The 12,193-nt window shown below is 35.8% G+C and overlaps 1 protein-coding gene across 2 annotated transcripts in view; it reads right to left on the reverse strand.

The window, feature by feature from the left end:
- RTTN (rotatin) overlaps nucleotides 1-12,193 on the reverse strand; it is a 115,367-nt gene that overhangs the window by 8,515 nt on the left and 94,659 nt on the right. For both annotated transcript variants that reach the window (XM_072411503.1, XM_072411502.1), the window contains 5 exons: nucleotides 9,312-9,505; nucleotides 7,450-7,555; nucleotides 5,850-5,944; nucleotides 3,376-3,453; nucleotides 297-423 (listed from right to left, as the gene is read on the reverse strand). In XM_072411503.1, coding sequence (XP_072267604.1) covers nucleotides 297-423; nucleotides 3,376-3,453; nucleotides 5,850-5,944; nucleotides 7,450-7,555; nucleotides 9,312-9,505 — 600 coding nt within the window. The remainder of the gene's footprint in view (nucleotides 1-296; nucleotides 424-3,375; nucleotides 3,454-5,849; nucleotides 5,945-7,449; nucleotides 7,556-9,311; nucleotides 9,506-12,193) is intronic.

Raw genomic sequence — 12,193 nt, forward strand, 5'->3', positions numbered from 1 at the left:
ATTTTGGCAGCTATTGCAACTGTTTTTTCGTTTCAGTTTAAAAAAGTTAGTAAGTGCCAAAAGAAAGTGCAGTGATGAAATTAAGACAGTATGGGTGGACCATTCAAAGAATATCACCAGAGCAGTGAAAAACAGCCAGATAAATAAAGCAATACATAAATGCTGCATGTTAACACCCAAGCAGAGAGTGAGATGAAGAGCTTATAACCCATCAGCTTTTCAGTTACAGTTATGAAATGAAATTTAGGTGTGATAGATCTAGGAGCACAAAAAAATGTGTTCATCTTTTTCTTTACCTGCGGGAAAGTTGGCCGTGTAGACACAAAGTAATTGCAAAGCACTGTGTATCAACGCATCATCCATCAAAAGCCATGGCCATAGAGAATGTAGAACCGGAGCAAGCTGACACTCTAGAGCGGCTGCCTTCCAAAGGAAACATTCGATAAAAACAAAATTTATGTTATATTCTATTCACTCAAGATTTGTAGACTTAAAACACTACTATCCTCCCTGAGGGGTTTTCTTTAATGAAGAGAACCACTATGAACCAGCGATTCACAGCAATCAGCCCAGCTACTGCAAAGAGAACCCTGAAGAATCTATAAAGGAAAAATAGTAGTCAAATAATTAATACCATGACAATTTCTGCTAAAAACCTGCCCGCAAGAATGTAATTATAGTGAAAGGATAACTTGAAATTGCTAGTAGTGCATATTGCCCTTCAAATGCTAGTAGTGCATATTGCCCATTAATTGTATTTTTTCAGTATAGTCATTTCAGAAAATATTATCTTTTAGAAGAGAATGCACAATGTTATGAAAGTGATCTGCAGATTAAAGTAGATCTGTCTGCTTGACCAGATTAACTAAAACAGTCAAATACAGAGTTTGTCAGTGCAAATTGGGTCTCTAAAATGCTAGTTTTATGGCTATCTGTGGCCTTAGTACTTTGAACACAAGTGTATAGTTAATGAGTTAGCACTGATCCATATATTTATTTTAGGTTACAAACTAAGAAAACCTATGGCTCAACATAACAGCAATCACACATGCTATTACAGTGTTTCCCACAGCCCCTTCTAGCTAGTTTTTGGGTGGTTTACAGAAATTTTTGGTTACCACCCACCTACAGCTTCTTTCCAGAATAAAATTCTGGGGAGTATACTGTATTATGATGTGCAAATTAATCAAGACTGTGTGAAGGAGTATAGGCACAGACTGTTATGTCTGATATATGCATGGAAAATGTGGTCTCATAAGTTGACTGTATAACCTCTACATGTGTAGTCATTAGAGTTTAGGAGAAGATATCAACAGACTTCTATTGTGGTCAAATCTACCAATATTGGCTTGTTTCAAATTAAAGCGTCTTTGCGATCAGTTATTGAATGGGATCCAATATGGGTAGGAGTATAACGACTTGTAATATACTCTCTGGACTCCTCGGAAGTCGGAAGTCAGGGTCCCGATTCTTTGGTCTTAAAAATAAGTTTATACAAAGAAATTGTAAACTGCAGTTCTACAATGGCAGTACAGCATATTTCATTATTTAACAGTACCAGCACTGTAATCTTGAAGGATCACTATACAAAGGCAATACTGATATTTTCTGGGAGCTGCTTGAGCTGTAAATTACCACACATTATTTTTTTATCTCACATGGCTTCTATTGGTGGGATTTCCACTCTTTCTGCATATATTTTCTGTAAGTTTATAACAACTGTACTTGTCAGATATTTCATTTATTTTATATTAGGGAGAATGCAACAGAAGATGCTGGACCATAATAGTAGGAGAAAAAACTACTAGCTGGGCAAGAACCAGATCAGGACCCACAGAGAAGGACAGCTCCACGTATGAGCTTTGAGGAAACACTTCGGTAATAACTAAAATATTCCCTTTGGGTATACTGAGCAGTTCAGTTTAGTCAAACCACTGTAAACAAATCTATTTACTTCACATTATGGAACAAAGACCTATGTGTACTGAACCTACTCCCAGCTCTTACTTTTTCCTATACCCTATAACAATGATTTTCATTATGATTTAGGAAAAGATATGTTTGTTTACAACAATCTGCTGGATAACTGATAATGTACATTGACAAAAAGGTTTAAGAGCAAAAACTGTCAATAGTGTGAGACAGATGGCATTCTGGAGTCCATGGAAAACTGTTAATCTTTTCTGATTTTCCTACCCTTGCCAGTGTGCAAACAGAAAACCATACGGTGCCCATTTGGAAATAGGACAAATACAAACAATTACCATCTAACAGCTGAGTTCTCCTATTTAAGTTCAATCCAGATTTAAATTCAGCGCTAATGAAAAACAGATCTAAAAATAAAAAATGTGAATAACAAAAGGAATAATCTGTATGAAAATAGGCAAATGTTGACAAGTAAAAAGGGAAATGTGCACCAAACCAATGGAATAAAGTAATTTTCCCAAAGAAAGCATGTTAAAATAGAACTATAGTTACACAACCTAAAATTGTGAGCAGATTCTTGTTACAAATGTGTCAGCCAATGTCCCTTGTGCAATAAACATATTTACCTGGGTGGTTTAGCCAGGAGATTCTTTTGAAAACTTTATTAGGCAAACCTTAAGACAGACAACATCTAAGATGCACTGAAAATGCCATGGAAACCCTCTACAGAACTGCAGTTAGTACTTGACCAAAGTTAGGGCTGACCTGCTCAGAAAACCTAACCTGTAATGCCTACATGAAAATGCAGCATTAAAAGATTAAAAAAAGGTAATTTCATCAACCATATTTGACTTTTTAGCAAATTATTACTGAGTACAGGTACAAATTTATAAAAGCCTCTGTACTTTAAAAAAACAAAGCATAAAGTATAAACGATTTGCCCAATGGCTAATTGGCTGCTCAAATCCTAAACACTTCAGATGACAACTGGGGAAAACAACCACAACAGATGAACTTAGAAAAAATTTAAGAAATGTTGATTGTGTATTTCCATCATGTAATCTTTTTCAGCTTTATTAAATATTGTTCATGGCCTAGTGATAATGATCTGTTTTATTAGAATGCAGTAGTAAATGCAAACAAGGAAAATGACTCAAACATTGTTTTAGCATGCATATAACTATCAGTACCCTGCATGCATATCAATATACATATTTCAGCATTTTAGACATTGCTTTAGCCTGTTTGCTGATTGTTTTATTTCCTGAAAAGTGTACTGCAGGGTTTCTGTCCTATTCTGCATGTTTTTCACGCATTAAACAATCTTACTTTTCTTTCTCCAAAAAAAGAATCAGCAAAGTATCTGGTTTTGAGGTATGGAAAATCATGTGAACAGAATTTACTGTTGATGCCATGATATTTATTGCCGCTGCTAATAGTAGCACTTACTTTGCACTCTTCATTTTTATACAGACAGTTCCTTAGAAGCTGCATCGTCACCTTTAACTGCTTCAGATAACTTTCCTCCTAAAAAAAGTCAGTAATTTCTATCAAGTAAACATCAAAGCAATGAACAAAGTTTTTTTATTATTAAACAGTATTTATATAGAGCAGACATATTATGCAGCGCTTTTACAAAGTGCGTAGTCATGTCTCTGTCCCTCAAAGAAACTACAATCTAATGTCTCTACCATAATTATTTGTTTTTAATATAGTCTAAGGTAAATTTTGGGGAAAGCCAATTACCCTAACTGCATGTTTTCGGAATGTGGGACGAAAACCACACAAACACGGGGAGAACCTGCAAACTCCATGCAGAAGGAGTCCTGGCTGAGACTAGAACTTGGGACCTAGTGGTTCAAAGGCCAGAGTGCCAACCTCTGAGCCACCATGCACAGGCAAATCCAGTAGTTAATGATACAGATTTAGATTTCATGTATCAAAGATATCCTTCAACATATAGTTGCAGTAGTATGTTAGATTGCGTAAAGTCATTCTTCCAACCCATGAAAATCAGAGAAGTCATTCTTATCCAAATTACTATACCGAGACAAACATTACCTCCCATGATGGGTTATATATGGACCAGCTTCAGTTATTGGTTTGCCAGAACTAAGCTGTTCCCAGACAACTTTCTTCTAAATAAACACCAATTTAACCTCCTAGCGGTTAAGCCCGACCTTCGTACGGGCAAAAAAAAATGGCTAGGATGGTTAACCCCGAGTTTTTTCCCATCCTTACTTACCTGGTCCCGCTGTGCTCATCCAGCGTTGTGTTCGTGTTCCAGCGTCGTCCTCCGTCGATCTCCCTCTCCAGCGTCGGGTGCCTTCGTCGTGCCTTCATCTTGTGTTCCGCCGGCCGGCCAGTATCTTGCGTTCCGCCGGCCGGCGGAATGCAAGATGCGGGCGGAACACAAGATGCCGGCCGGCTTCTTACCTGGTCCCGCTGATCGTCCACGTCCTTCTTCTTCCAGCGCCGGATGATCTCTGAAACGAGAAGCCGTCTGGCGGAGAAAAAAAAAAACGGATGGCTTCTCCCTGCGTGCGTGATGACGTCGGCGCGTGTGCGGGAAATTCAAATTGAAACTCATTCAAACATTTTGTATTGGATTCAATACAAACTCCTGTATCCAATCCAATACAAAATAATTCCAATTAAATACAAAGTATATAACTGGTAAATTCAAACGCTCATTTTGTATTGGATTGAATACAAACTCCAGTATCCAATCCAATACAAAAAAATAAAATAAATGTAAATACATTTTTTATATTCATATTATCTACTAGAACCCCTGTTCGGACATATTTCTGTAAGTTACAGGTCTACAATTTAAAAAAAAAATTTCATGAAAAACAGTGGATCACTTTTGGTACAGAAATCTAGACCTCAGTGTAACGCTCAGGTGGTTAAGGGAGAGAAATGAAAAATTCAGTCAACTAGACTTTGTGACAACAATCTTCTTTTACCTAGCCTTGCCATCATTGTGCTGTTACAGTAGCTGCACAGGGCATTAAATATGACTATTCAGTTATAGAGTAGGATTTACTGCTCTTCTGTAATAAAAAACAGCTGGTCAAACATGCAATCTCCTTTATGAAATATAGGTCTAAGTGAGGTCTTGTGCTAGCTTTACCAATACTGGCAATGGGAGTTTGAGGGCTGTAAGCAACATTTTCACAGCAACACAATAGTAATTCCTGGTAAGAATCTAACGAAAATCTTTATATGCAGGGGTTAAAGGCTATAATGATGCGATATACTATAACTTATGCTGTGAAATCAAATTTGGATATTTACATAAACAAAGTACCAAGATAGAACAGTGAAATCATATTTAAGGGCATATACAACACATAGCTGAGTTTTTATGGTCCAAGTCTACCCTTATTGCTTCAGTTTTGGACCTTTTCAGTTAAATAAAGTTCTATGCTCTTATCAACAGCTTTAAAATAAAAACAAAGTATAATACACATTTAAAGATCAATACTGAAAAATGTATTCCCAGGAGATGAGCCAGAGGCAATGTTTGAAATGTAGTTTCTTGTAATGCAAACAAGTAGTCACCATGTACTTTTCAAAAGGTTGCTTATACAATTCTAACCACTTCCTGCAACAGACTTCATCTTATTTCTGCAACAGACTTCATTGGAAACAGAGTAGAACAGATAACATGAATACAGAATATACAGAGCTTCCTCAAACAGAAATGTGTTTACCCTGTTCAAAAGTATATTAAGATGTGCACACCACACTATCTTATCTTTGTGATTTGTTGTCACCTGTGATGTCTGATGAAAAAGCATGCCAATATCTCTACAAGGTTATATTCATATATGTAAGCACAAACACAGATTTAGGTTCATATCTTACATGATATCTCATTGGAAACAAGTTATGTGTGTAGTAGACAGAATGAGTACCTTTTTCTTATGTGATTTTCCTGGTCGAAGGGATTCAAGATTCAGTTGTGCGTGAATGTATTTTAATTTTTCAGTGCATGAATCTACAAAGTGAACTAGAAAAAATAATATTTATAGATAACTAGGAAATACAGGTTTATGAAAGAGATACCATAGGATAACCAATGAAAACATTTTGTTAGAAGAATGCCTTCTCCTTCTGTTAACAGAAAATTAAAACACGTCAATTAAAAATATCCCCTTGTCTGCATCAAATGCATCATCAACAGATCATTGGAGATCAAATCTATTGTTAGTTATGAACATAAATAGGATATTTGAAAGGAAATTCGGAATTGAATATGGTTATCACAGTACTTGAAGCTGAATGGATACACCAATCTGCCAGCCACAGTACGCAGTGAGTACCGGTACTTGTATCATAACAACTGAGGCTTTCCAAAATACCTGCCTGAAAGGTTTCGAAGCAGTTTAAGATATTATAAACCCCACTATGCAGATTTAGTTGTTCATTGCATTCATGCAATCTGAAAACTGGAAACTATTCACAAACATACAATTTATATTCTTCACCTAGTGCTTTGTCAGAGAACAAGTTTTGTTTTATATTTATTTTGATTTTCAAAAGTGATTTTGTATCGGAATGTATCAAATTTTTGGAATATATATATTATATATTTTGGATTTATTTGTGTCTACACTGACATTGCCGATCCTGTCTGCCCCTCAAATGTACTGCTGGAGCCCTATAAAAAAACCTGGCACCTTCAGATATAGGGCAAACATTCCCCAACCTCCCATGATGTAATCGCAATCCTAAAGATTAAACACATAGGGGGATGTGGCCAGACCCCAAATCAGGTTACTTTTTAATGCCTGCTGCATAGCTTCACTTATTTTGATTACTGCCTTCTTAGTACTGAGACACTGCTATTCTGTTTCCAAATCTCAACAATCTTGGGAATTCTGCACTCTACCCTTCATGGAATGGACACTCTTCTGAATATAATCGAACTTGTAAATCACATTCTTTATATTTTTTCCTAATATAAGCTTATTATTTTTCAGAGAAGAGAGTTCCACATTTATGATTAGCCTTCCCAATCCTTGCACCATGCCTATAACTTCAGCTACTTTTATTTCTGAACCTGTTGATTATTTTAACATTTAGTTTCACTGTTGGTATTCTCCATTCCTAATCAATTTAAATTGCTTGAGCTTTTAACAGAGGTAGGAAGTGTACAAAAAATGATTTTTTGCCATCCGATATAGGAGCATTTAGTAACTCTCCCAGGTTTAGGAACTAAAACCAAATTGTAAAAGTTTTATTAAGAGACCTGAGCACTTCTGCTGCTGGAAATCACAGAAAAAGGTTTGTTTGTACCCAAGTTATTATTTTTTAAAACAGCCATGTTTTTCTTTAGAATCTTTTCAAAAATCCATCCTAATTCCTTTCAACATCAGCTGCTTTTTACATTTGTAAGGCAAATATTTAATCTTGCTCTTACGCTTTCATCACAAAGACAAGGGGATAAACAGATGAAGAGCACAAGGTGGATGTTATGGTTTTATTGTAATTACAGAGAAATGAAAAGCTCACCTTGTAGACTGTACACCTGGGCACTTCTGCTGACAGCCAACAGCGAGATTAAAGAATTCACACACACTTGCCTGAGAGGGTCCTCCAAGGATTTCTCTTCATAGCTCTATATCAAATAATATGCTAAGTATTTAATTGAGACTACTAAACATTACTGCTTCTGGCATCATTAGAGCTTTAACTAAAATGCATAAAATTTAAAGCTGTACTCCAGGATCTGCCAAAAAAATGTCCCTTGCAGTTGGATGCTCATTTATGATATAGGAAGGTTGTAAAGATCAGGCTTACTTACCTTCTGCTCCCTCTGCAGCCAGTGTGGCTCATCTTCCATCCAGTCTATAGGTTGTGGATGTAGGATTGTAGGGGATGACATCAGTGCTCCAAACTGCAGCCCAGAACATGGAAGAGCTCTTAATATCCCGCTAGCCATTATTAAAAATTTACCCACTTTTTGGCAGATCCTGTACTGTAGCTTTAAGATATGTAGCAAGTACAGAAGAAAAAGGGTTATTTTTTTTTCTTTATGAACCACATAGATACTAAGACCCTATTCACCACGCTGTAAATTTCATGTATATACATATAACAAGGAACAGTTCTAGTGTTCTACAGTAGAAAAATTATAGTGTGTTTTTGTATAAAATTAACCTAATAAATGTTGATTTCAATTTGATTCCTAAAATAGGTTCCAATACACACTAACTAATGTAAAAAAAATGATTTCTGAAAAGATGGAAAGCAAACAAGCCACTGCAACATCTAATATATGTACTCATAAATGCCTTGAGATGTTTCTCCGCCCCCAATTTATAATGCTGACAGCTTGCGTGCTGTTAATAATGTGAGTCCAATATTGCTACCTGTTAACTACCTGACCCCCCACATTTAAAAAGATGAGAGAGAATCTAAAAAGTCAGCAATATTCAACAAGTAGCTTTCAGACTTTAGGTGAAATCGGAACTTTCTGATTGAGCAATGGCAGTAATAATATTATTACTAATTTAAATCTAGTCTGTTACATATAATAACAGATAATCTGTCTGTATTACTAAATTACCATTTTTTTAGATCTAAAGGTCTTATGCTGTCATTCAAAAAGAATCTGTCTATTAGGACTGCAATGTCAAAAATGCATTTACACAGAAAGAAAAGTAAATAAGGCTGGATCTATATGTACCATTACCTATTATATACCATTTTATGTAAAGTGAAATTTCTGAGTTTAGGTACGCTTTAAGACATTTTAGTTTGTACAGGTAGTCCCCGAGTAAAGGCCATCTGACATACAGACCACTCCTAGATACAAATGAGGGATTCTCTGCTTGCTTGTGTGCAGCACAGAGGCTGGATGGGGGGAGGGGGCGGTTTGCACGATTTGCAGAAGATATCTTTTGCTAAACACAGCTGAGGTTGTAGGTGATTCTTAAGAGCTGAGCTGATCTGTAACATCTTGTAACTCCTTAATGATCAAGACAAATTCTGCATCGGTTTCTTCTTGCATATCAAAGCAGAGCTTGCTCTAGAAGTTAACGAACGTCTAGTTTGTGATTAACTCACAGTGAGTAACTGCCACCAAGCTGCCTAATAATATGTTGGGACAAACATCTGTCCTAATTGCATGTATTAAAATAATGTACCTATTCGGACTTACATATAAATTCAACTTAAGAACAGACCTACAATCCCTAGCTCATATGTAACCCGGGGACCGACCTGTATCAGCAGCCAGGAAAGTGTTATAGCCTTCACCCTTTGTATGCAGATCAGGCAGCAATCCACATGAGAAAACATCAAAAAGTGGGTATATTTTAAGCAAATGGCAAATTGATCACAATCAAGAACCTCTTACATCAAAGACTGACCTGTAAAATTAATTTGCACAGCCCGTTTCCTGTTTTTAAATGTCCATCTAAAAGTAAATGCAGTGTTGTACTTGTCTGTGACTCATGAAGGCGATAATTCCCTTCTTCTACTAGAAGTATGGACAAAAACTGCAAGCTGGTTGAAAAAAGACTGGGGTGACTTCCAGCTAAAGATACACACTCTGACATCAAATCTAGACAAAAAAAATAAAAGAAAATACTAATAAATAAAAACCTCAGAAATGCATTTTAGGTAAAAGCAGAGCTGTCTCTTTTTAGTCAGCAGCAAACATTGTCCCCATCCTTCTTTGCCCTTTATATGAATGCATTTTTCCATAAAAGTTAAATACATTTGAATCGATATTAATATTTATTATACTTTGCCTAACCCAAGACATAAATGAACACGCAAAGCAGTTCTTTTGTAGCTTCAATTTGCTGATTTATGAAAGACATATGTAAAAATAAATTTTTACTTCATGTGAATGGATTTTCTGCTCAACAACAGAATAGAGGTATTATGGTACTCTGTTCTCCACTTAAAACAGTCTGTTCGCCAGGGAACAAAACCTGTTCCCACATTAATGAATATGGTAATATAAAAATTGCATACAGGTTTCTAAAAGCATAAAACAAAGCAAAATAAATTGAAAGTGTTGATAGAAAAAAATGTTAACATGCCCCTTCCCACACCTTGCATTGTAGATGAACTTCGAGTATTGAATATTTGTTAATTTCATCGCTTTGGGATGTTTATTCTTAAACATGAAGTCGTAACAACATCTTAAGTATTGTACCTGTATTTATAGTCTTAGGCTGGTTTTAAAAAAATTCCCTGTAATTCTAATGAGATCCAGTGGGGATCTGTATTGGCATCCAGGTAAGCAGTAAGAACCACAGTCAGCAATGGAGAACAAGGTATCCAAAAAATCCAATGTGCCATTAACCACTGGCACACACAACTCAGCAAGAAAGCCAAAAAGTAACATACCATACATTTCAGAGAGAAGTGTAAATGTCTTCTTGTACAGAGTTGCTCCATTTCTATTTATTTATTAACATACTGATAAGGTCTTTAGGAATTTCTGGAAAGCTTACTTATTTTTGGTGGGTAAATGCTTGCTGAACCTAAAGCTGCAGACTGGCAGTATTTATTTTAAACTGCTTTTATTGAACATTTAAATATCAACATAAAAAGGTAAAGAAAAATAACATGAAGGTAGACAAGAACATTACCCCAAGAAAAAAAGATAGAAAGAAAAAACATATTCTTAAAGGTAAAAATAAAACAAATTTATGCTACCCAGATACATTAGGAAATATCATGTAAAGTACTTAAATCTATCTAATGTTCCCGCTTTTTCTGGGTCAATAAAAATAAATTTAAACCACCGTTGGAGGAAATGAGTAGTAAAATCATCATCCTAAAACTGGGTTTCCAGCATCTCCTTGTAAAATTATTTTAGGATGTAAGTTACATGCTCAACTGTGGGTGGGTAGGAGTGATCCAAGCAGCCACAATCCTCTGCTTTGCTGCCAGGAGACAGAAGCCAATCCACTGAGCTCAGGTAAGTTAGGTAGAGGTGATATCACCCAAATATCCAAAAAAAAGGACATATGGTGTATGTGGTACTAGACATCCTGACACCTGCTGTGCAAAAGTAAGTACTTGTTGCCAAAAATCTGCAATATGGGAACAGCGCCAAAAGTAATGAGATAAAGCTGATAAACTTCTGCAATTCAAAACCCTCAAAAGCCCTATGCAGAAGTATAAATAGGGTTTCTCTCTACATTTCCCTACTGTGCACTTCCTGACAATCTGATACCCCCGAAAAAGTTGGATCATGAAAGACTCTTCACCAGTACCATTTATTGGAGGAGACAAAGGCTTCACAAAGTGGCAAAAACAAGTTAAAAGTTCAATCCAGCCCAGCCACCCTGCACACATAGTCCCTTTTCAATTTAATTTGTTTACAAAGTAAGGTGATTTAACTGTTAGGTAACGCTGTCAAAAATATGTGTCCCGAAATGTTTGGGGAATAATTGACTTTTCAAAAATGTGGCTTTGACAGCTAAGATTTGTATGGTAAAATTTTTTAAACTTTGCATTTAGCTTAATATTTAAACAATTTGCTGATGCAAGGATAGAGGAAAAAACATTACACAACCATGATTTAATCAATAAATTATAACAAAAAGTACATTTAGTGCATGATATAAAAGCCCAAGCCAAATTGTTCTGCACTGCAGTGGAGTGTTTGCCTGGGACATGAAATAGATAGATAGGACATGAAAAAAGGACTGTCTCTCTCTGGTTTTATGTATCTCTCAGACATTCTCTCTGTGTATGTGTGTATATATATATATATATATATATATATATATATATATATATATATATATATATATATATATATATATATATATACACACACACACACACACACACACACACACACACATACATACATACATACACAGTGGATTCAGCAATCTAAAACAAAATTTTTGTGATCAATTTTTTGTTAGGCAATGTTTTTGTCTAATTCATTTAAAATATAACATGAGGTATGGTTACCTAAATTTTTTACACAAAGGCAAATGGGAGGCATCTTCTAAGGACCCATTTCCCACGTGTGGCCCCATCAGTGGGCTTTTTAGACCCGTACTACCTTGTGCATCGCTGCCACTTATTTACTGTGGGGGTACATACAAGTTGAAGACACGGGAGGACTTGTATTGTACTGCAGTGAGAGTACCACAATTTTTTTACAAGGATTATTAAATATGGTATTCTGCTCCAAAAACAAAGACCACTAGAATCAATTGAATTAACCTGAAATTATTTTAACAGTGAAACACATACTACTGCTTAACAGATA

This window comes from Pyxicephalus adspersus, chromosome 5, assembly GCF_032062135.1.
Source record: "Pyxicephalus adspersus chromosome 5, UCB_Pads_2.0, whole genome shotgun sequence".
In the NCBI taxonomy this organism is placed as follows: Eukaryota; Metazoa; Chordata; class Amphibia; order Anura; family Pyxicephalidae; genus Pyxicephalus; species Pyxicephalus adspersus.